Source organism: Musca domestica, unplaced genomic scaffold (genome assembly GCF_030504385.1).
Source record: "Musca domestica strain aabys unplaced genomic scaffold, Musca_domestica.polishedcontigs.V.1.1 31, whole genome shotgun sequence".
In the NCBI taxonomy this organism is placed as follows: Eukaryota; Metazoa; Arthropoda; class Insecta; order Diptera; family Muscidae; genus Musca; species Musca domestica.
The window spans coordinates 4,892,623-4,918,056 of record NW_026712309.1 but is presented as its reverse complement, the minus strand read 5'-3'; the positions used below and the strand labels follow the sequence as shown (position 1 = coordinate 4,918,056).

The 25,434-nt window shown below is 36.4% G+C and overlaps 1 protein-coding gene across 4 annotated transcripts in view; it reads right to left on the bottom strand.

The window, feature by feature from the left end:
* Positions 1-3,876: 3,876 nt before the first annotated feature.
* The window catches only part of LOC101889476 (putative uncharacterized protein DDB_G0277255), a 132,255-nt gene continuing 110,697 nt past the window's right edge, over positions 3,877-25,434 (bottom strand). For 3 of the 4 annotated variants that reach the window (XM_059125050.1, XM_059125052.1, XM_059125051.1), the window contains 5 exons: positions 25,096-25,242; positions 23,881-24,554; positions 12,846-14,904; positions 8,899-9,576; positions 3,877-5,762 (listed from right to left, as the gene is read on the bottom strand). In XM_059125050.1, the coding sequence (XP_058981033.1) occupies positions 5,165-5,762; positions 8,899-9,576; positions 12,846-14,904; positions 23,881-24,554; positions 25,096-25,242 (4,156 nt within the window). In that variant the 3' untranslated portion in view covers positions 3,877-5,164. Of the gene's footprint in view, positions 5,763-8,898; positions 11,785-12,845; positions 14,905-23,880; positions 24,555-25,095; positions 25,243-25,434 lie in introns of all 4 variants that reach the window. The other variant, XM_059125053.1, reaches the window with a different exon arrangement.

Genomic DNA, 25,434 nt, shown 5'->3' with positions numbered 1-25,434 from the left:
TTTTCAATAAAAATATTACAAAATCAGAGGTAACTAAATTTTCACTGTGCAAGAGAGTTGAACAGTGCCTGTAGTGGGATTCTCTAAAGAAGAGAATACGTTAGAGGTGCGAATACATAAAACGACTGGCTTAAAAGTGACAATACATAAAACGCCTTTTTGATTGGCTTAAGTCATAGGCTGGCTTTTTCGGAAAAGAACAAAGGAGCATGGGGCCAAAATCGAACTAGATCAACCTATAATTCCTTTGTTCCTCTACGAAGAAGCTAGCCGATGAATTAAGCCAGTCAAAAAAGCTTTTTATGTACTTTTACCTTAACTCATTGTTTGAGAAGAATGAAAAAAAAAACTCATACACGATTTTAACGGTTAAAAATATTTATTTCCTTATTTTATGTTTTAGTACAAACTTAAAACTATATAAACAGCATCAATTAATACATTTCTTATTAATTAATTAAATTACATTGTGTAAACTTTCAAACGTTCTTCAAACCCCTCCAAGCCTTTGTGAGGTTAGATTTGAATCTGTTGGTTGTAGATGGATCTGTAGGAAAGGGAAAAAGAAAAATGGATAATAATTCTTGTAACAGGCGTTATGTTATTTAAATAAAATATTTAAATATTGTAATATATTCCAAACCCGGCTGAGTCAATATTAAAACTTACAGTATAATGATCATGGTACAATAAAAAGGTAAGGCAGGTTAGTAAAACTACTAAAATACAACCCTGTTACTATGCCGGCTTTCTGTAAAAATTTCTCAAAATTAGATGCAACAAGTTGTTCTCATACAAAATTGACAGAAGTCGGGCATATTTAGAAAAGAAATTGTAATCAGCTCTACCTTACATTTTTATTGATCGTGGCATGGTAGAATAATTGAGATAGACGCATCAACACAGCTGCTGGGACACTAAATTGTCAAACCAATTTTGGAATTGAAATTTTTTAAAAATTGGTGAAAAACGCATATTATAATAATCTCCGATTGACGTCGTATAAGAAAATATATAAAAATCTATATATGTTTGAAAAAATATTTAAACATTTTTAACATATCCATGTTTTCCAAGCGTTGATACATCTACCGGTATTCTTCTACCATGAAACGTGGTAATATATATTTGTTTTATGTATTTCCACCCTTAAGGATGATATTGTTTCTTAAATGAGTCATCAACCAGCTACTTCGTAAAAGAGTAAAGAAGATATGTTTTAGCTTAAGGTGAGAATACATAAAGCGCTTATCTGGCTGGCTTAAGCCATCGGCTGGCTTCTTCGGAAATGAACAAAGTGGCATAGAGCCAAATTCGAACTAAGTCAACCTTAAACTCCGTTGTTCCTCTACAAAGAAGCCATACGAAAAAGCCAGCCGATGACTTAAGCCAATCAAAAAGCCTTTTATGTACTTTGACGTTAAGTCATAAACTAGCTTCGTCGTAAAAGAACTAAGGAATTTAATTTTGACGTAGTTCAAGTTCTGCGCGAAATTTAAACTAGATTAACCTAGTGTCCGTTGTTACTTTTTTTTTTTTCAATAAAAAAAAATTGTTCTATGTATTTTCACCTTTAAAGTGTAGATACATAAAAGATTTCTTACAGGCTTTTTAGTTTTAGGGTTCAATTTTGGCTCATAATTGCTCAATTGTTCATTTACTAAAATTCCAGCCGACTATTTAATTCAGTTATAAAAGACTTTTGCAAGAAAAAATCCTCTTGAATGTGGAGATACATAAGATATAAAAAGGAATTGGGATGACCTAGTTTAAAAAGTGTTCTTCGTAAAAGAACAATGGATTTTTAGGTTGACTTAGTTCAATTTTGGATCATAATTTATACTTGTTTACCCTACTCTCCTTTGGTATTTTTCGAAGAAGGCAGAATATGACTAAAGGTGAGAATACATAAAGCTCTTTTTTGACTGACTTAAGTCATCTTTGTAAAAGAACAAAGGAGCGTAATGTGAACAAGTATAAATTATGGGCCGAAATTGAACTAAGACACCCTTATAATTTGACATACATGCTTCACATTACGCTCCCTGGTTCTCTTACGAAGAAGCCAGCCGAAGACTTAAGGTGAGAGTACATAAACAGCTTGAAGTCTTCGCATGACATATTTTGTGACATATCATGAAGGAATGCCAGAACCGCACTCAAAGTCTGCCGTCGTTTCCCTTTATAATTTAACATAAATATACCTAGCCATGATGCCAAGCTACTTATGTACCCTCACCTTTAAGATAGTAAAAAAATATTTCATGTATTCTCAACTTTAAGCCAGTCAAAAGAGCGTTTTTGTATTCTCAACCATGGTAAAATTAAGAAGGTAAAGTCATTTCAAATAAAGGTGAGAATAGATAAAACGCTTTTCTGACTGGCTGGATTCTTCGTAGAGAAACAAAGGAGTTTTGGGCTGACTTAGTTCCATTTTGGTCATTCGCTTCTTTGTTCTTTTCCGAAGAAGCCAGCCGATGACTTAACCCAAGCGTTTAATGTATAAGCGTTTAAGCGTTTAATGTATTCTCACCTTAAGACTATCGATCTCTACATTCTCTGTAATTTACCTTGCCGATCTCTCTGATTTGGGTATTTACAATGGTTTTGTAAGTATATATTTTGACAATGACACGTTGTCAAATAAATAATTTTGAAAAAAAAAAAATGTAAACATATGAGTGCATGACATTACCTTCTTGATTTACCATGTTTTCAACTTTAAAAAGTTAAATAAGTAAAGTTATGATTTTATGAATTTCTCTTAAGAATCCTTTTGTCTAAGGGAACTTTTCGAAAAAGTAAGTTAGGACACAGACAAAGAACTATTCGCAAGAGAAAAGCTGAGAGAAATCAGAAGCCAATGGCATTTATTACCCATACTTTTTCTAAAACTTAATATTTAAACTTTTACGTTGTTCTCTTTTAACCCAAAAAATGAGGAGATGAATTTAAAGTTAGCATTTCCCCCAACCTCAAAGCAGATGATGACCACCAAAATTTAATGAAATACAAACATTGATGAGTTTTTTTATTTTTGTTGATAAGGAATACTTTGCAAATTTTATTTTTGATTTGAAATATAATCATGTTGGTTTATATGTATATAATTACGTTTACATATGTATATAGATATATTTAAATATTACTTTTAAACTACTATGCAGTACTACACAAAAACAAAACAAAAATATTGTTAATATTCTTTTAATTAAAGCCGACAATTGTGACAAAATTTAATTATACGATTAAACCGTTTTATTTAATGGGCAATGTGTTGTTTATGTTATTATTAAAAATTTATATATTTAAAAGAAAACAAATAAAAAAAACTAAAAAAAAACAATTTATGAAATATATTGCATTTATATTATTATTAAATAATAAAAATTATTAAATTATATTGATTATCAACTATGATTTGGTTTAGTTGTGAGTCGTCGTAGCAGCAGAATCATGGAAATTAAATAATTCATTTTTGTAAGTAATAATATGTTCTTATAAAAATATTAAATTAATTATTTCAAAGATATAAAATTAATAATTTTCTTATTTATTAAAAAAATAATATGTTTCGTATTATCTGGAAATTGGTTTTGTTCGTAAAAATGTATTAATTTTCGATATCGTTTGATCTCTTTTATTGTTCTTTTCATAGTATTTTTTGTATTAGTTTGAGGTTATGCTTTTACCATTTTCAAGTGTAAATTTCAGTTAAAATCTAAATATAACAATCGCCAAAATGGCGGAAGAACTCCGTCTTATAATTAATTAAATTATTGAAATAAACTAATAACTCGGGTTTTCAGTGGTCTCAGAACTTAAGGTGGAAACACATAAAACGCTTTTTTGACTGGCTTCTTCGTAGAGGAACAAAGGAGTCTTGGGTGGACTTAAGGGGAGAAAACATAAAACGCTTTTCTGACTGGCTTAAGTCATCGGCTGGCTTTTTGGGAACAGAACCAAGGAGCCTAAGGCCGAAATCGTACCTAAGCCAGTAAAAAATGCGTTTTATGTATTCTCACCTTCATCTATATCCTGGCGGTGTCTCTGAAACACGAGCCAACATCTCCATGGGGATACATACATAGAAATAACTAAAACTCAAAAAACTCAAAAAACAAAAAAACTAAATAAAAATCATAGAAACGTAAAGGTGAGACCACATGGAGCAAGTTTTTTACTGGCTTAAGTCATCGGCTGACTTCGTCGTAAGAGAGCAAAAAGTTGTAGGTTGACTTAGTTCATTATTGTCGCATAAAATATACTTGTTCACCCTTCGCTCCTTTGTTCTCTTCCGAAGAACCCAGCGGTCTGTGTGTTCTCATCTTTACAGATGCTTCTCAAACTATTTCTTTCCTCTCGCTCGCTCTCCTATATTTTCTATGGCTAAAAAAAGGGCATACACATCAAAATCGAAACATTAATTTGTGTCAGAGAATGTCGATGAACGGGTTTATTCTCTTTCTCTGCAAACAAGACTTTTTCAATGATAATTTAAAACTTTTCGAAGGATAATTATAAAGAGATATGAATTTAAAGATTTAATTACAAGTGTATGCGATAAACTGTTTCTTTCCTTTGGTCTTATATTGTAACTAGCGAGCCCTACATTTGTGATTGACGTAATGTTACAGTAAGGTAAAGTTACCGTAAAGTTAAAGTTGATTATTCCTTTCATTAGAGTGTCTTACAATTATTTTAACTCCTGTATAATTTCAATTTTATGAATTTCATTTCCTCGATTTACACTTGAAAATGGTTTCTATCTAATAATTGCAATGCAATTTCGCAAATCTTTAAATTATAATAATCACTATTTTTAGGTTATATTATATATAGAAAAAATATATTTATATATTAATATATGTATTTGTATATATAGATTTATTTTTTTTTCAAATATAGTTTTTTTTTACAATTAGTTAAACTAAATATGTGTATGGATGTATTTTGGTTAGAGTTCTTATTAGATGAACAAAATATTTATGTATATATATTAAGGCCCAGGTTATTTGCTATGAAACCAATTGATAGATGATGATGATGCGTACGTTGTTACAGTGGGTAGAATAAGAAGTTTTATTTTATTTTTTCACAATACCATAACTACAATTTCCGTCAAGATCACCAACATCTTGCCAAAATCTACTCTCTTCGCTCTCTACAAACATATACGCTTTACACCGCAATCCATACAAAATTTAGCATGTTCTATGAGAAATTTACTGCCACATTCATGGCAGAATTTTGACATTTTCATACTTGAACTCATCGTTGAACTGGAGCCATACAACTGGGTTGAGGAGCTTGCAGGAGTTTCACGATTTGAATTCATCATTGGTTGCTGTTGCTGCTGATGATGGCTATTTGGTGTTGATGTCAAACCCATTGCGGTCATCATTGTAGGATGTATGGGCGTGGTATCATAGTTGTTATTTCGTTCACAACGTAACATCTCATCCAAATCGTGGCCTATAGGATTGTTGTTGTTGCTGCTATTGTTATACAATTGTTTTTGGTAAATGTTGTTGTTAGTATTACTATTGTTATTATTGTTATTGTTATTTGGGCCAACCATAATTGGTGGCAAGGCATGTTCAGAACTACTGCTGGATGAGGCACTCAATTGTCGACAACGTTCCTCGGCCAAGGGACGACTTGTTATCACATTGCCACCGCTACTTTGATTATTTGTTAATGGTCGATTACGACTAGTATTACGTGGGTTAGTTAGTTCAGAAGAACGTTGACGCGAAAGACTGTGGGAAAAAGAGAGACAAATTAAGAAGATGTCATGGGTATTACATTCGAATTAAAGTAAAGGTATCCGTATATATATGAAAAGTGTCGATGGTTTCTTGTAAGGGTCAAGGTGAGAATACATAAAACGCTTTTTTGACTGGTTTCTTCGAAAGGAACAAAGGAGTTTTAGGTTGACTTAGTTCGATTTTTTACCTTAACGGTACAAATAACGCACATAAACAAAAATCTATTTTCACAAATAACTTTTGTGTCACTAAAGAATAATTTTTATCTGTTATTAATTAATGACACTTTACTAATATATTTTGAGTTTGTACAGCAGCACTTAGCCAGCCGATGATTTAAACCAGCCAATAAATCGTTTTATTTATTCTCACCTTTACCTTCAAGTCGTTATTCGTTCGAGTCCGTTTAAGTCAAGTTATTGCTCTTTTCCAGAGTTTCTACTACGATAACCGATTTTCCCTTTATGATATCGATTAAAATTGCCCAATTAGTAGATTCTTGCAGGTACTAAAACAGAACATATATTTGAAACGTATGAAACTGTATATTTTTTATTAAAATATTCTCTAACGTTTCAACTGATCCACACACTAGTCATTTTAAATTGTTTCGATTTATAAATCAACCTTTCAAATGAGACTTGTATAGATTTGTTTAATGTTATATAAAATGTAAGTCAGCTGGTCTTTGTTTACCTATACACAGACACTTTTTACTTAAGCTGCTATCAGACGATAAGTGTTTTACATATGCGCTGTCACATTTACTATGCATTTGTATTTCCGTGTGTATGTCAAAATTGCAATTTTACATATGACTCCTAATTCTTTCTATCACAAACTTACATATGCTCTTTTTATTCCCTTTGGTAACATGTATTTTCTAAATATAATAGCTTATGGATGACTTATACTACAAATTTAATTTTAAATTTTTTCCCCACTACAAACAAACAGCACTTTTTATTAAATTATATTTTTCCGATGAAAATAGGACTCGCCGTGATCGAACATTTACGTATGTTCTTTGCTCATGTGTATGCATGGTAGAAGAATATAGGTAGACGCATCGACACAGCCGCTGGGACAATAAGCAGCTTGAATTATTGTCATATTTTGTGGCATATCATAAAGAGATGCTAGAGTCGCACTCAAATCCTGCCGCCGTCTTCCTTTATTTTATTTGACATTTGCTCGGTTCCAGAACCTAAAAAAATCTACTATTTTTGCAATTTTTTCGATATCATAAAGGGAAAATTAGTTATCGTAGTAAACATCTTTACATACTTGCAGTTCTAGAACAGAGCATAATATGCCTAGCCATAATGCCAAGCTGCAACCAACAGACTGCTGTCATTTCGGAGCCACTCGTCTGACAGTTGTTAAAATTATTCCAGTGACAGCTCATTATATAGTTTAAAAGCGTTCAAAAGCATTTTGGCGAGAATTTTCCAGAAAAATGTTATTCGTCATGTAATTCAAGCGCGATAGTGTGAGTATTCCAGCATTTAAATGTGAATAAATCTTTTGTGTTTCGTACGATCGCTCGTTACCGTGATACTGGTAGCGTAGCCCGACGTCAAGTAAGTGGACGGAAGAAAACAGCAACATCAGCAGAAATGGTTCAAAAAGTAAAAAAGCGACTTGATCGAAACGTGGCCGCTTCGCAGTGGCCGAAAAATGGCTCGTGGCTCGGCAAATATTGAAAAATTAGCTCGGGGCAAGCCACCTCAACAGAAATAAAATAGACTCAAAAGAGCTAAAGAGTTGCTTCACTTGGCCGAATGTGGTGAACTGCCGATTTTGGGTTTCTCCGATGAGAAAACATTCGTTGTATAGCAGTTTGGTCACTGATGGTCGCTCCCCGCTCGTATTAATCGACCGTGGCATCAGAATAAATGCCGAATATTATCGCGAAAATATTCTGGAGGGTGTATTAAAACCTCCGGGCACGCAAACATTTTGGCCGCAGACCATGGGCATTCCAGCAGGACTCAGCACCATCGCACTCAGCACGCGCCACCCAAGAATGGTTATAAAATGAGGTTCCTCGCTTCATTTCCAGCGCACAATGGCAATGGGCTGGACTATTTTGTCTAGAGTATTTTGGAAAGGAAGGTTGGCACTAAAAAATACAAAAGCAAGCGCTTCGCCGGGAATGGGCCAAAATACCGCAGGGCAGAGAACATTCGGGCAGCGTGTGACGATTTCATTGGCCGTTTGAAGGTCATAATTCGTGCCAAAGGTGACCAATTCGAACAAATCTAAACTTATTCCAAAATTTAAAAAAATGTAAACAATTTGGCATTTGACTTTGTTGCACTTTTTTAATCTCACCCTGTATACCCATTTACAATGATTAAAGGTGAGAGTACAAAAAAGTTTTTTTGACAGACTTAAGTCATCAGATGGCTTCTTCGTAGAGGAACAAAGGAGTTTTAGGTTGACTTAGTTCGATTTTGACCCTGCGCTCGTTTATTCTTTTCTGAAGAAGCCAGAACTAAGCCTGTCAAAAAAGCGTTTTAGGTATTCTTACCTTAAGGTCATTATTTTGATTTGTGTGCTTAATCATCCCACATTTACGATTGGTAATTTCACATTGTAGAAGAATTGACGCCTCGGAACATTGTTATGCCAAAAATTTGAAAAAGTTTTTTCAAAAATAAATAAATTTTTGTATTTTTTTTATACGAAGACAATCGGAGCTTGTTATGATATGCATTTTTCAACAATTTTAACGAATTTGAATAATTTTTCCTTCAACATTTTCAATTTCAAATTCGGTTTGACAGTTCACTGTCTCAAAAGCTGTGTCGAAGCGACTACCTGTAGTCTCAGTATATCAATCTCATATGCTGTGTTACAGGACCAGCAAGAATTTACTAGTTTTTCAAATTTGTTCGATACCATAAAGGTAAAATGGGTTATCGTAGTAAAAAGTTTTACATTCTTGCAGTTCTGACCAATATTTTTACCAAAAGTCTGTCCAGATTCCATACAGTCCTTTCTATATAAGAAACCATGATGCAAAAATGTATGCCAAAAATGTCTTCCCAAATCTAATCAATTTGTAATTTTGAAAATTTGTTTAAATAATGAAAATGGGAAACAAAACATTATTACTTACCTCCCATAGGCCGAGTCTGCACTCGTTTTGGAACTAACACCCAGACGTGAGTTCGGCGATGACAGCGGATAGCCATCCAAACTGCTTAGCTCATCCGAATCGGCGTAGGCATCACCACTCGGTGTACCCGTGGCTTTGTTCGCCTTATTGCGATTATTCATCATCGACGTGGTCGTCATGTCATTGGATCTTTGCTGCTCCAGAGACTGCCTGAGATTGGCCGTCATTTCATCACTCAGCTGGCGAAAGTCTTTTTGCATTTGTTGTATAAGATTTTTAGCGTTATTCAATTGAACATCGGGTTTATTTAAAAAATGGCCAATAAATTGATTACCTCCTCCTGCTCCTGCGGCGGCAGCTGGCGTGGATGCAATTGGTATGCCGCGACTCCGAAGACCAGGTGTTAGGTTGTGATGCTGTTGTTGCTGTTGCTCATCATCATCGCTGATTTTGCTGAATTTATTGTCGGCTGCGTCCACCTCCAACTCGACCAGGCATTGGGGATTGCCCATCATCATGTCGCGTATTGAATTCGGAGAGATGGATTCTCGGTCCATATCGTCATTCTGTTCGGTTTCAATGCTTATGAAAATCTCCCGTTTTTGGTGGTGGTTGTGGTTACCAAGCAACTCATCGTCACTAGCAAGGGACTTGTCGTTATACCTATTTTTGGTGGCTCTGTTATTGGGGGAAAAGGAATCGAAAAGACCTTTAGGATGGGGTGGTAGGTTGGGGAATTGAAAATGATGTTGGGAATTCAAATTATTGCTGTTACAACTACTTGTGTTGTTGTTATTGTGGTTGTTGGTGTGATTGTTAAGGGGAGGGAATGTATTTGGGGCATTGGTCTTCTGTTGGGGGACAGTGGTGTTGTTGTTCACATTGGAATTCGGCACTAACATCGATCTTTGTTTCTTCGATGTCCGATTCAATAGAAATTCTCGACAATCCTTAAATAGAGGAAATTGTTCTTCATCATTTTCGAATGATGATAGGAATTCCTCAAAATCAAAATTATCAAATTCGGCCGGCAATGAAGGTGGCGGTATGAATGGCTCCTCCAAATTATTCATTTGGGCACTGAGGCGATCGAAGGCCTTCTGGTGTTCCTTCATGAAGTTTTCACACTCCATGGACGAACGATTGGCCTCATCATCAGCCGAACATGAATCCGCCTCGGGCGAGGCGTCGTATAAGAATTGATTGCGACCCAGGCGAATGCGTCGCTTTAGAAGATTGCGTCCCTCAGCAGAGTTGCGTTGATTAGCCGCCGAAGACAATTGGCTAGTTGGCTGATGATGCAGCTGCTGTTGAGCTGCAGGCGGGGCAGCTATATTGGAAGAGGATAAAGGAGGAGCAACGGAGGTCTTGGGGGGAGCTCCACTTTGGTTATCGATCTTATTGACGGAGGGCAAAAATTTCGTTGGTGGCACCGACGATGATTCGGACGAGGAGGAAGATAAATGCTCCCGACGATTTGCCTGCAAAGCAACCGAATCGGAGTGCTTGAAATCATTGCGTAGCTTATTTAAATTAATGGGTAAGTTATCACATTTGTTAATTAGTTTTGGATCGATATAGTCGGAGGCTCCCACCGAAGCTTTGCGCTCTTCAGTGGATTTTTGGGTACTGGACCCAAACAGGGAGCTAAGAGCAACAGGTTTTTGGGATGTCTGAGGTTTGATTTGTTCCATGGGATGTAAGGTCTTTGAATTCAGGGGAGTCAGAGGTTTGTTTAGGGGTGTAGAGGGTTTGGTAAGGGGTGTGGAGGGCTTGGTTAGAGGTGTAGATGGTTTGCTTAAAGGTATTGCCACCGGTGTTGAGGGTTTGGTTAAATGCTGTCCATTGCTTGTGGCTGTGATGAGTGGTGTGGTCGGCTTGGAGCCTAGCGGGGCCAAGCGAACAGAGTTATATTTGGTGGAAGCATCTTGGGACCCAAGCTTGGGAACTTCATAATTCTCATTCGGTTCACTCAAACTGAGATCCAAAAGGTCGGCTTTAATGTTCTTTGCCGAATTTTGTTTGCTTAGATTGTTACTCTTGTCCTTTAGCTCCTTGGCATTGAGAGGGCCATCCAGATTAGTTAAGGCTGGTGTTGTGGGGGCAGCGTTGGAGGCACTTGTTTCCGAACCCCTTATACTATTTTGATCCGGGTTTTCCTTGATGGTTTCAGTATTCGCTGCCTTATTCAATTTCTCCAATTCGTGTTCGTATTTCAGGAACACTGCCAAGGAATCGGTTTTGTTGACATATCGCGAAGCAGTATTGGGAGCACTTTCCGTTTCACTGGTATTGGGTGTTAGGCCGCCACTGTTCGCTGCAGCCTCATTGGCAGCATTGATGTTCAGTTTCAGGGGCTGTTTACGATTCGAGGCCGATGTATCCCGACGCACCACACGAGGACTTTTGGTGATGGCATAATCATTGACACAAACCGATCGAACTGGCATTTCGTCGTATTCCTCGGGTTTCATGAAATTCGACGATATCGGACCCTCATCGGAGAGACCTCTCTGTATGGTGGGCCTGTGTTTCTGGGCAAATAAGGGTACGCGTTGTGTCAGCAAGGGCGAGCGGCGTGGACATCTCAAGGACCCTGTTCGCCGGAAGCTCGAAGATCTTGTCAGGGTGGGTGTTTTGGATGTTGTTTGTTGTGACGATGTTGTGTTGGTTGTGGGACTAGATGATGTGTTATTTGTGCTCGATGTACTACCAAGTGTCAGAGAGGTGGACATTTTATTGGTTGTTGTCGAGTTCGTTGCTGCCGGTGTGGCTGGCAAACTGGGCAGTTGTGGTGTTGTGGGAGAGGATTCTGTGGTGGGTGAACATAGTTCCTCTAGCTGTCGTTTGGCTGATAAAAATGGATCATAGTTATCGGGTAGGCCACTGAAATGGGAGGTGAAACGTTAGAAAGGTGTGCATAACATTTGACAGGATCAGATTGATTTCGAAATGTTGAGTAATGGAATTTCGAAATAAATCTGACAAAGTTTATTTAATCTTGCAGAACCCAGTCTCAGCAGAAATACACTTGAATGTTGATTTGTGAAGCTTTTCAAGACCTATATTTTATATCTTAAAATCTTGTCGAAGATTTCCTACAGTAGCCTGGAAAGAGTATGTCTGCTAATAAGGCTCTTCCCTATGCAGAATATCTTAAGGTGGCACCTTAGAAAACCTTTTGTAGGTCTCTATTTGTAAAATATCTTTTGGAGGTCTTATATGTATTGAAGGCTCCGATTAAGTTTTCAAAATATTTAAGAAATCTTATGTGTACTAAAGACCTATGGGATACAAGAATGGATTTCTATGGATATAATACTCTGGAAGGTATTCTATGTGTGGAAGGTCTGTGGGATGTCTTCAATTTATAGAAGACCTTTATGAGATCTTCTATTTATAAAAGACATTTTGGAGGTTTTCTTATTATAAAATATCTTTAAAAAGTATTTTGTTGTATGTTCAGAGAAGAGATGATCTTCTAGGTATAAAATATATTTAAGAGATTTTCTGCATAGAGAATACTTCTATTTACCGAAGAGCATGAAAGGGGCTTCTATAAATAGAATATCCGTGGGGGATATTTTATGGGCAAATGGCTTTTGAAGGGTATCGCTTATATATGTGTCCCTTAGACGGCATTCTATGTACAGGACCTTTAAAAATTATTCTGCGTTGAGAATACATTAAGGGTAACCTCTGCACATAGAATACCTTTAAGATGACTCTTATATATAAAAGATTCTTAGGAGGTCTTAAGGTTAGCTTCCTAGACCTAAAACATGATCTTTAAAACGTCTTTGATGTACAGAATACTTATGCATGGCCTGCCGATGTGTGGAAGTTCTTCTATATTATAAAACATATTTTCTACAAAGTCAACGGGAATTATTTCAGTGCATTTGTGCTCACTGCACACCCAAGTATAAATTTTTTACCACACTTACCTTATGACAAACGAGTCGCTACGTATCAAACGAGTAGATGTAGATTGTCCTCTCAACTCTTCTCTTCCAGGGCTCTCACGGCAATAAATTTTTGGACTTTGATACTCTCTTTGCTCACCTTCGCTCTCAGTATTGTTTTTGTTCTCTTGTTTTGGATTTTTAATCTCTTTCCTTTCCATACATTTCTCAATATTTTTTTGCTTTTCATTTGGTTCTCCGTAACACTCTATGCTTTCGGATACCTCTTCATGTAAATCTTCTTCTTCATCATCATTTTTCAAATGAGACGCCGGAGAAATGCCATAGATTTCTATGGTTTCTTGTTTGAGAGGTAATGCTTTCATGGGTTGAGAGGAATTCCTCTCAACAGTTTTAATCTCCACTCTCTTGCGGTTTGGTCTACAAATACTCAATGATTTTACTGGGCTCTTCTCAAGTCTGACTTGGGATTTTTCCATATTCAAGGAGATTGTAGAGCGTGGTGTGGACTCCAGGGACTTGGTGGATGGTGGAGGCGGTGGTGTAGATGCTCTTACTCTTTTGCTATTTTGCTGGTCACTAGATCCTGGGGCATTCGAATCTTGGAGACCTAATGTATCTGGAGTTCGTCTACTGGATCTTAATGCAACCGTTGAATTTGATGTCGATTCCAGAGACTTTGGGGTTTGCAAAAGAGGTGGCGTGGCAGTTCTTTTTCCCTTGGAACACACAATTTGAGGAGATGTTGTGTTATGATTTTTATTAGTATTTGATTTATTCTCGGAAAGCAATTCTGGTTCTTGAATTTCATTTGTAGGAGCTATTTGACGTCTGGGTGGACTAAAATTTCGGAAATTCTTTTTCAAACCAATAAAATTCTTGGCATTCAATCCAACATCTTCCAGGTTTTCAGGAGGTGTTATGAACTCTTCATCGGTTGCTTCTGAATAAGAAGACCTCTCGGATTTGATATATGTTTCAGTGGTAGACATTGAGGTTTTGAGGGTACTATCTCGGTCAATATCCTCTTGTAAATTATGTGTGGAGGATGCATTCAACTGAAGTTGCAGAGATTTGAAATTAACTTCTTCCTGAGGGGTTGAGGCTTTCTTTGGGTTATCAAATTCTGGTGAGAGATCCGAGGCAGAGGCTTCCCTTAATTTAAGTTTATCCAGGGTCTCATAGGCTTTTTGTAATATGTCTTTGCTGTTGTTTCGCGAAGCCGAATTTGGTGGGGAGGCTAAGGAAATATTTCTATTGGATAGATCTGAAGGGTTTCGAGAAATACCGGGGGTTTTATTGATACTATTTTTTGACATTGACCTTGATAGAGTTTTTGGGAAATCTTCGGGAATTTTCCTTGAAACTCCAGTTATGCTTAAGCTTTCCTTTGAAATGGTCCTAGAAAAACATTTAGCTCCACTAATATCCGGCAAAGTTTTGGTTTTACTTTGGGTATGTTTGGAAATCACTTCCTCGGTAGATATTTTGACTTGTTCTTCCTCCATATGTTGTTCTCTTCTTAGTTTTGGTCTTTCTTTGGAAAGAGATCTAAGCAAGGTTTTCAGTTGAGGTCGAACTTTTAGCTCATCCAAATATTTTTGCTGTAAATCCCCGCCATCTTCAGACCGGAAAACTTCCAAACCCTTTTTATTTTCGTCGTTTTTGATACGTTTGGTAAAGGTCTTGGAAGTATCTCGAACGTTTTTAGTCCCCTTATTTAAAGCTATTCCTTTCTGGGGTTCAATTACACAACTTGGTATTTCAGCTCCTCCATGTTCTTTTCGTGTAATTTCGAAAGACTTTTTTGTTTCCTTCCTTTGGGTCATGATTTTCCTGGAACCCATTATACGATTTTCTTGAACCGCCTCCAAGCACTCAGACATATCTAAGAAGTGGAGATTTTTGTTGGGAGTTAATACTTCCTTTTCCTCCTTGACTGGTTCATTGAGTGTAAAATATTCTTCCATGGTGAGCTTAGGTGCATGCTCTTCCGTTGCATTGGACACTTCTTTGGTGGAGGAAGGGTAAAATGTCAAACTCTTCGTGAGATTCACTTTTGTTCCAGGTGAGGTGTTTTCTATAACTTTGTTAAAACACTTTATGTGAAAGGAGGTCGTGTTTGGGTTATGATTTGGAAGTTTTCGTTTAAGAGTACCAGAAAAAAGAAATACTAAAATGGTCCAGGAAGTTCTTTATAAGCCGTTTAGAAGCCATTTAATATGCAAATTAAAAAAAATTAGGAGGCTGTTTAGGCTTAGAAGATATTTAAAAGGATTTTCGAGATTGAGTTTTTTAGGAGATGACTTAAGGAAGTATTTTATGCGCAATAAAAATTCGACTGGAGTTTTCAAAATACCTTTGGGATGTCATCAAAACAAAAAAAAAAAAAAAAAACGGAATAGTATCATGTGCTTTTCTCTATCCAATAATTGAGGAGGCGAGGCCATTTAATAGAAAAAATAAGACTTGCCGCATCGTAATTTATCTTTATGCTTTATTTTTAATAAAAGCAAGTTAAGAAGTATTTGTCGGGCTTGCCAACTGAAATATACCCTCAGCCAATGTACGACTATTTAAAAATATAAAGTGATACTGGTAGCGTAGCCCGACGTCAAAGAAGTGGACGGAAAAGAACAGCAGCATCAGCAGAAATGGTTCGAAAAGTAAAGAAGCGACTTGATCGAAACCCCCATCGCAGTGGCCGAAAAATGGCTCGTGAGCTGAACATATCACAAATATTGAAAAATGAGCTCGGAGTAAAGCCATTGAAATTCCAAAAAGTGCAAGAGCTTACACCACAACAGAAAAAAAATAGACTCAAAAGAGCTACAGAGTTGCTTCGCTTGGCCGAAAGTGGTGAACTGCCGAATTTGATTTTCTCCGATGAGAAAACATTCGTTGTTCAGAAGTTTGTAAACAAACAAAATGATCTTGTTTACTTGCCAAAGAGGTCAGCTGAAAATGTGCACCTTCGGTTGGCCACCAGAACTCAAGCGCCGCCATAACAGCCGATGGTCGCTCTCGACTCGTATTAATCGACCGTGGCATCAGAATAAATGCCGAATATTATCGCGAAAATATCTGGAGGGTGTATTAAAGCCTTGGGCACGCAAATATTTTGGCCGCAGAACTTCGACATTGCGACAGGACTCAGCACGCGCCAGCCAAGAATGTTTACAAAATGAGGTTCCTCGCTTTATTTCCAGCGCACAATGGCCACCAAAATCTCCGGATACCAATGCGTTGGACTATTTTGTGTGGAGTATTTTGGGAAAGCAAGGTTGGCACTAAAAAATACCAAAGTGTCGATCACCTCAAGCAAGCGCTTCGCCGGGAATGGGTCAAAATACCATAGAGCAACATTCGGACAGCGTGTGACGGTTTCATTGGCCGTTTGAAAGCCATAGTTCGTGCCAAAGGTGACTAACTCGAACAAATCTAAACTTATTCTAAAATCTGATGCTATTTTCGACATATTTTTGCCTTCATTCAATAAAATTTAAAAAATGTTATTCAAAACGTTGACCCCTTGCGGGGGAGGTACCAGAAGAAGTTGGACAGTTTATCTTTGAGATCTTCAAATAATATTTTGTTTTAATAAAAATAATGAAATGTGAGAAATTTGATTTTTTTCACATTTTATGAGAGTCATCTTTATTCAAAATGTTGACCCGTTGTGTGTGTTGGGGGAGGTGTAAGAAGCAGTGTTCCGATATATTCCATCTTCACAGCCGATCTTGTGTAAGTAAACATATTGAAATGTGCCGAGTTTGAAAACAATCAGATGATCATTTTGCGTTTTATAAGGATCATGAATATTATACGATTTGCCCTGTTTGTGGGGGAGGTACCAGAAGGATGGGGTCGATATCTACCATCTTTATACTAGGAAATATTGGAATGTGAAATTTGACAATCGGATGGTTATTTCGCATTTAATGAAAGTTCTAATTATTCCAAATTTTGACCCTTTGTAAGGTAGGTATTTGATGGAGTGGGACCATTTTGTCTATTTTCGGACCTGACCTAGAACTCTGTGTTTTCTCCGAACTCTATCTAAGTCTGACAATAATATCACGATGTATCAAATTTGGATCAAATCGGATGCCCTCTTCGAAAGTTATCGTGCGCACCAGCCAGAAAGACAGACAGACGGACGGATTAACTGACACCCCTATATCGACTCCAAATGTCCTGGAACGGATTCGGCCCAAAGATATCTAGGGTCTAAAACAGTAATTTGGATGAGGTACGTTTTGGTCGTATCAATTCGGTCGTATCAATAGGAGAGAGCATGCTTCGCCATTTTTAGAGTGGGAACAAAATGCGCGGAACCCTTTTTGTAAACGGAACAAAAAAAAGGAAATACGTTGAAGAGCATTGCCGTCAATCTGACCTAGGTTCTGTTGTTTTTTCCTGTTACACGCACATACAAATCATCAAAAATACTTCGATCGACATGGATGTCATTCTAATTTTTCATATAAAACAAAAGTTCGAGCACTTGCTTGAAAGTATCTCTACCGACTTAAAACGAGCAAATCTATGCTCTGAGTATTGTACTATAATTTAACCAAATTTGTAAAAAACCTCCAATATGATTGCCAGCTTCCGCTGGCTGAAATGTGGATTTTAAAGAAATGTTAGCACATATTTACCAGTTTTCCGTTCCTTTACTTTCCTGTAATTGTTGTTCTCTCTTTTATAAGTTTTGCCATTTAAAGAGTGAACAAACAGAGCTTGGCGGCAGTCTTATTTCGAAAATACAAGTTCATTACTTTCACCGTTGTCTTGAAACCCTATCTCTTGTATTATCAGTGGACTTGGTCTTTTCCGATTGCTCTCTTTATATTTCATACAATAGATATCTTTTCTCATAACCACTATATTCAGAAAAATGCGGAAAATCCAAGAAGAAAAAATTTTCTTCACATTTATGGATCTGTATTTCCAAAAATAATTTGATAAGTTTGGTTCATGGCATATATTTTGTTTATGTATACAGATCTCTACGGAACATCTGGAGCTTTCTAAAAACGCTCAAAAAGCCACATGATTATTTCCTCTGTCGGAACGAAATTATGATCTTGATTATGATCTCTAAATATAACAAAGCTATCAGTTACATTTCATAACCTCCTTCATTTCATAACCTCCAATACAAAGTTAAGCCAATAATCAAATACTCCAGCGTTCGTCAGATTGGTTTTGCAACAATAACAAACGTCTCCCATAAGTATGGTTCTAACATGCCCTCTTCAAGATTACAATGTATCCCTATACCCTGTATTCATTGTATAGCGTTCCGTTAATTTAATTAACTCTTTGTTTATTTTCACACATCAGCAGTTTTGTTTTAGATTTCAAACTATATTTTTTTTTTCGCTGTAATTATTTTAATGACTTCTTAGTGCTCTCCGGCTAACCTCCATCAATGGAAGATTTGCAGTTTTCTGCTGTGGCCTAGGAGGTCTGTGAATGGTTCTAATGTTTATTTTTCCAGCTGCTCTATTTTGACTTGCAAACCAATACAAACTGTCTTCATTCATTCATTCTGTTCCCGGAGCATAGCTATTATTTTCCATTTAATTAACGCAGCTCTACAAGTTTGCCTTAAACTGCAATTCTGCCAATGCTCTCAACCACTACAGCAACGGCTGGCTGGTGCAGGGCCATGCCAAGGTGATTGCTGACGATTATGATGTGCAGTTTGGAGAAAACAGAAAACTATAGCAAATGATGCATAGTTCGTTGAATATGCAAAACCCGTCGCTGTTAATTATGATTCGCTATGAAAAGTTTATTTTAATCGCCTTAAAGTTATGCTGAGCATAACCATACCACAGAGCATATCAAGTGTTGCGGCGTTGAAGGCATGTTACAATCAGTGTGACCGCTGGAAATTTTCAAAAAGTGTCACAAAAAGTATCATTTCTTGAAAAAAGTGGCACATATCATTTTAAATGGTGGCACAGAAAGTGGCACAATTTATTTCACATTTCATTTAAAAAATAACAGTTTAGAACAAAACAACAAATTCATCTATATGTAATACTATATAGTAATAATATATGTATGTACATATTGCATATTTAACCAGTAAATAAAGCCTTGAAGTCGGACGGGGCCGACTTTATGATACCCTACACCACTTTGCTAATTTAGTAGAGCTCCGCATAACAATTAAAAGTTTTTATGGGAGAACTAAATCATACACGCTATGATTATAATTATAATTTAAAGTTCAAAGGACTAAATATGCCGAAGCATTTGTATCTTTTAAATTCGGACTTGTATTGCCCATTTGGTGCACAATTAGTTTGAAATCGGATAAAGATATATATGGCAGCTATATCCAAATCGGAACCGATCTCGATAAAATTTGGCAAAAGTTATTTCTGAGCTGTATTTGATATATTTCCCTGAATATGGTTGTTACGGAGTGCATATTACGGTTGTGGGTAACAAATATGACAAATATATATATGGGAGCTATAGCTATATATGAACCGATCTACACCAAATTTGACATACTAGCTTCTAGACTCAATTCGGTCGTAAGTGCCAAATTTTATCCAATTTGGGCAAATATTAGACGTTTGGTGAACAATCAGAGGTAAATCGGACGAAGTTATATATGGGAGCTATATCCAAACCTGAACTTCGTCCTTGGGCCAAACAAATGATTTGTACAAAATTTCATCTGGATAGGGCAATAAATGCGAACTGCACTTTGTTTACAAAAATACATGAACAGACAGACGGACGGACGGACATGCACAAATCGAATCAGAATGTGATTCTATGCAGATCATCAAAAGGGACTATGGGTCTATCACGTTTCCTTGTGACCACCTTGTGGTGTAGGGTATAACAAGTAAAAAAGCTGTAAGTTCGACCGGGCCGAACTTTGAATACCCTCCACCATATGGTACAAATTTGGCAATTTTCAAAAAACTAAAATCCATTAAAAATTCTGTGAAAATCTTAAAAATACCGAATGTAGCCGGATATTAGGGTCTTTACGACGACGTGGATCTGCATACGCAACTTTTGTCATAAGCCTGCACAGACAATTTTCTGGCACAGGATGTAGTATCCATTACGAACATCAAATACAAAATTTGAAATAATTCCGGTAAAAATTGCATCTAAAATCAACTGAATATCGGGGTACCGTAATATGTGGGCTATACGAAGACGTGGACCTGAACGAACAATTTTCTATCACAGGCTGTAATATCCATTACGAACTTCAAATGCGAAAATTGAAACAATTCCGGTAAATAATGTCGCTAGAATCACCAAAATACCGAATATCAGGGGGTACCGTTATATGGGGGCTATACGAGGACCTGCACAGACAATTTTCTGTCATAGGCTGTAGTAAAGTAATTAAAAATGTCTCTTAACAGTTGTTCCAGAAATAAACCAACAGAACCATGTTGACAACTTTGAGCATGCGAAAACCACTTACAAACACCTAATATAAGAGCGTTCGCTCTGAAATTTGCTATCGCAAATTGGAAATGGCAGCGTACGACGCTTTTCATTGTTTCATTTCATTTTATTGTTTTAAATACAGCATTTAGATTAAAATATACGTAGTTTAAAAAAAGGTGGCACAATGTATAAAAAAGTGGCACAAAAATTCAAAAAAGTGGCTCATTTAGGATCAAAATAAAAAAGTGGCACAAAGGTATCAAAGCCCAAAAAAGGTGGCAAAATTGATACTTTAGTGGCACAACGGTCACGCTGGTTACAATATAGTACAAGATTGCAGCACGATATCCAAAGGGAGACCATGCAAGTAAAGTGCATACTCGCATATGTGGATAAATACATGCAGCAGAAATGTAGCAATTGCTCTGTGTTTTCTGTTACAAGACTTAATAGCTTATTTAGATATTATTCTTGCAAACATAAACAAAAGTTCAATGCCATTTTCCTGGATGGAAATTCAGACAGTGAGTGTTAAATCCCGTCGACACAGACTGCCATATTTAAGAGCGCAAAAGCAGTCTCCTAAAGAACAATATAAATCAATCAAGGTATAGATGTCGCTTTGCATAATATATTCGAGAATCTACAGAGGACATATGACCAAAAAACCTAGCTTAATTTTTCATCTTCACATTAATGATCCACATCTCATGCCATTGTATAAGATCCTAGTTTAAGCTGTTTCGATGAATTTGAAGCATTAGCCAGTCAAAATTTGGCTATTAAAGAACAATAAACATTTGACGTATAGATGTCGCTTACTGTAATAAAAATGTAAATAAAATCGGTAATGAAAGGTCAAAAATAGGGTCTGGCTATATGGTATCCTACACCACTATGTATATTTAGTAAGAAATATTGGGAATTTATTGGTTTGTTCCAGATCTGCAAGAATGTAAAAGTTTTTACTCCGATAATCGATTTTCCTTTTCCGCTATTGAAGAAAATTGTAAAACTAGTGGATTCTTGCAGGTACTGGAACAGAGCATATGTGAATACCAACTATGAACATTTTTTGAATGCGTATTTTGGCTTTAGAGCAATTATATTATTTGAAATCAGAGGAAAGTAATTAATGGGAAGTATATCCAAATCTGATTCGATTTTCACCAAATTTGACGAAGGCATTTTCACCCCTTGTACCAAATAGCATTATTATAGAATATATGGTAAGACTTTGGGAAAGATTATATCAGAACATATATATCAGAGCAATAGATATATGGGAACCGAGGTTCACGAAATGGTCTGATATTACATATGATGAACATATCGAATGGAAGCTATATTCAAATCTGAGCCGGTCTCGATAAAATTTGGCAGAGGTATTTCTGAGCTAGTACCAAATATCATTGTTGTAGAGCGCATATTACGAATGTGAGGGACTTAAACACCAAATCGGATGAAACATACATATGGGAGCTGTAGCTCTATCTGAACCGATTTTGATTCTAGGCTGGGATCGTAGGGTCATATGTGCCAAAATCTACTTCGTTTGGACTGATATTAACCATTTAGTTAACAAAAAACCTGAAATCGGATAAGGATATATATGGGAGCTATATACAAATCTGAACCGATCTTGATGGAATTTGGCAGAGGTCTTTCTAAGCTATATTGGGTGTCTTTTCCTGAATAATGTTGTTATAGAGTTCATATAATAATAATAAAATAATTTTGGTGCACAATAAAAGACAAATCGGATGAACATGTATATGGGAGCTATATTTTCAATTTAAATAAGGTTTGTCCTTGGGCCAAACAAGTGACCTGTGTAAAATTTTAAATAAATCGGATAATAATCGGACCTGCATTTTGTTCACAAAAATACATGGACATATGGACATGCTAACTCGACTTAGAATGTGATTCTATTCAGATCATCAAAAGGAGCTATGGGTCTACATCGCTTCCTTCTCCCGGTTACAAACAAATGCACGAAGACATAATACCCAGACCACAGCGTGGGGGAGAGTAAAAAACATGTTTTTAAACTAAAACAATAAAATTTGGGATTATTAAGCTCGTTTCGTACGAGAAATAAACAAGACAAGAAAAAACCAGCTAAGTTCGGCCGGGTCGAACTATTAATACCCTTCGCCTAATTGAAGGAACTTGAAAAATTTGCAAAAAATTCCGTCGAAAAATACCGCTCTAAGGATCTACATAGACAATTTTTCGTCGTAGGATGTATTACCCATTACAAGCTTCAAATACAAAATTAGAAACAATTCCGGTGAATAATGCTTTTAAATCATCAAAATACCGTGTTTCAGGAGGTATCGTTGCATAAGGACTATGCGAAAATGTGGACCTGCATACACAATTTTTTGTAATGCGCTGTAGTACCTATTACGAAATTTAAATACAAAATTGAAACAATTAGGGTTAACAAGTAAAAAAACAGCTAAGTTCGGCCGGTCCAAACTTTTTATACCCTCCACTATTCGGAAGGAACTTGAAAAATTAAAAACAAAAATCCGTCGAAAAATACCGCTCAAATGATAACCTTGATATAGGGGCTATACCAAGTCGGGGTGCTTTTGAAACAATTAGGGTTAACAAGTAAAAAAGCAGCTAAGTTCGGCCGGGTCGAACTTTTTATACCCTCCAGTACTCGGAAGGAACTTGAAAAATTAAACAAAAAATCCGTCGAAAAATACCGCTCAAATGATAACCTTGATATATGGGCTATACCAAGTCGGGGTGCTTTTGTCATAGGCCGTAGTAACGACTCCGAACTTCAAATACGAAATTTGAAACAATTCCGGTGAATAATCATCAAAATACCGAAAAAAGGGTGGTACCGTTGTATGGGGGCTATACAAAGACGTTGACCTGCATAGACAATTCTTTTTCTTTTGTGAGTGCTTTACTCACGAGGAACTCCTTGTGCAGAATTTCAGACGATTCCATTAAAAAATGTGGCTAAAATCATGAATATATCGGGATGTACCGTTATGTGGGGGATATACGATATCGTGGACTTAAATAGACAATTCTTTTTCGAACTTGACCTGCCTGCAGACCAAAGACAGATCAGTGTTTAAAATTATTATTTCGATGTTGTAACTCATGGTACGAAATAACGAACTTAATATACCCTCCATACTATGTATGGTGGAGGGTATAAAAATGTTGCTAATATCATCCAAATAGCGAATATCGGCGGGTACCGTTGTATGGTCGTTATTCGATGTCGTCGTCCTATATAGACAATTTTCTTCGACGGGGTAAATTACTCGGAAGGAACTCCTTGTGTGGATTTTCATACAATTTCATTGAAAATTTTGGCTACAATCATCAGAATACCGAATATCGGGGGGTGCCAGTATATGGGGACTATGTATGGTGGAGGCTATAAAAGTGTGAATTTATTAGTTGTCTTCACATTAACTGTGATCATATCATATAATATTTCAATATATCAGCTTGAGCCTTTTTATGTGGCTTGTTCGATGAATCTCTAAGAGCAGATTATTTGTCCTATCAATAGAAAACTTCCAAATCCAAAAAAAAACTAATCTACGAATATATGTATCTTCAATACCTTGACATTTCTTATTTTTATCATGGATTTCACATTCATTCTCCATTTTCTTACTTGGAGGCAATAGCTTGTCCTGATTATGTTCCACTGATTTTTGCAACGGCAAATCACTAAATGTCTTTTTCTGTGATTTAGTTGTTATGCCAGCCGTATGGATGACATCCGCTTTAAATTTTTTACGATGATCACTTCTTTTTGTGGCAATTTTTGCCTGACGCATGTCATGCGGCGTAGTTCGACTGCTTGTTGGAACAATATTTGCTCTTTCTTCGGTTCTACTGATGGGCTTGCCTTTGATGTGTTGTTTGTTATTATTATTGCTGTCCGTGATGTTGTTGCTGTTCAAAATGTTGGTGTCGGATGTTGGCATTTGTTCGCCCATCAAACGGAAATCTGGCATTTCAATTTTTAATTTTGCTACTGGATCTTTAGCTGTCGCTGTAATGGGATCTTTGCGATTCGCGTCTCCTTGAGACGATGGAGGTGATGTGGCTGGTGGTGTAACTGCTGCTACTGGTGGCGCAAGATTTCTGTCACGTGTGCCACTATTATTGATGGATGCTGTTATTGTGGTCGGTGGGTGGGGATCGGTAGTAGCAGTAGTTGTCTTTGCTGTTGCTGCTGTTGTCGTTTCCGATGCTTCATTAATATTTCCTGTTTGCTTTGTTATTTTTCTGCATTTTTAATTAAAATAGAAATAAAAGGTGTAAGGAGAGGGGGTTTTGTTTTTCGAAGTGTCATATCCAAAAAGGTAAGGGGAACAAGTTGTGATTGCAATCAAACTACATACGGAGGAAGGTACTCTCATACTTGGGTGATCAAATAAAAAAAGTCAAAAATACGGCAAGGCAATAACTATTGGGTGTTCGAGTGAGGGGATGCGAAACAAATTTACCAAAAAACAATTCAAAATTCTAACAAAACATAAGAAATCGTAATAACTAATATAAAAACAATTTAAATGCATCACCCATTTCTTAATACCGAATGAGATTCCCATGAAACCATATCCCTTTGATAAGGATTGGAAACGCAAGTTCTCGATTCAATATTGACAAACAGGCCATACAACTTCGTCAATCATCAACTTCGAAAGTGTGCTGCTGCTTGTCTAGGTTCGCATTTCGTTTTTTTTCTACAAGCTTAAGCAGGTTAAGCTTTTATGAACGTTACTCAATATTAAAATTGAAAGTATGTAATCGCTGAATGTCTTACCTTTCGCTGTTGATCGAAGATGTCATCGACATGGACATCAAACCGGTATCCTGTGTTTTGCGACCCAACTTTGGAGTTTTGGAAATATCTTCATTTTCATCACCAGCTGCACCCGAATATTTATCCCGATTTATGGAACGTTTGGTTCTGTTTTTGAAAAAATTAATAAAAAATGTATGAAAAATATGAAAACAATTTAAAATAAAATGTTATATAAAATGAATATATTTAAAAAAGAAAAATAAAAAAATGTCAAAAATTAAAAAAGAGTTTCCCAAATATGTTTTCAAAATATCTGCTAAAAAATATTGATTCACAAAAATGAACGGAACCAAGTTT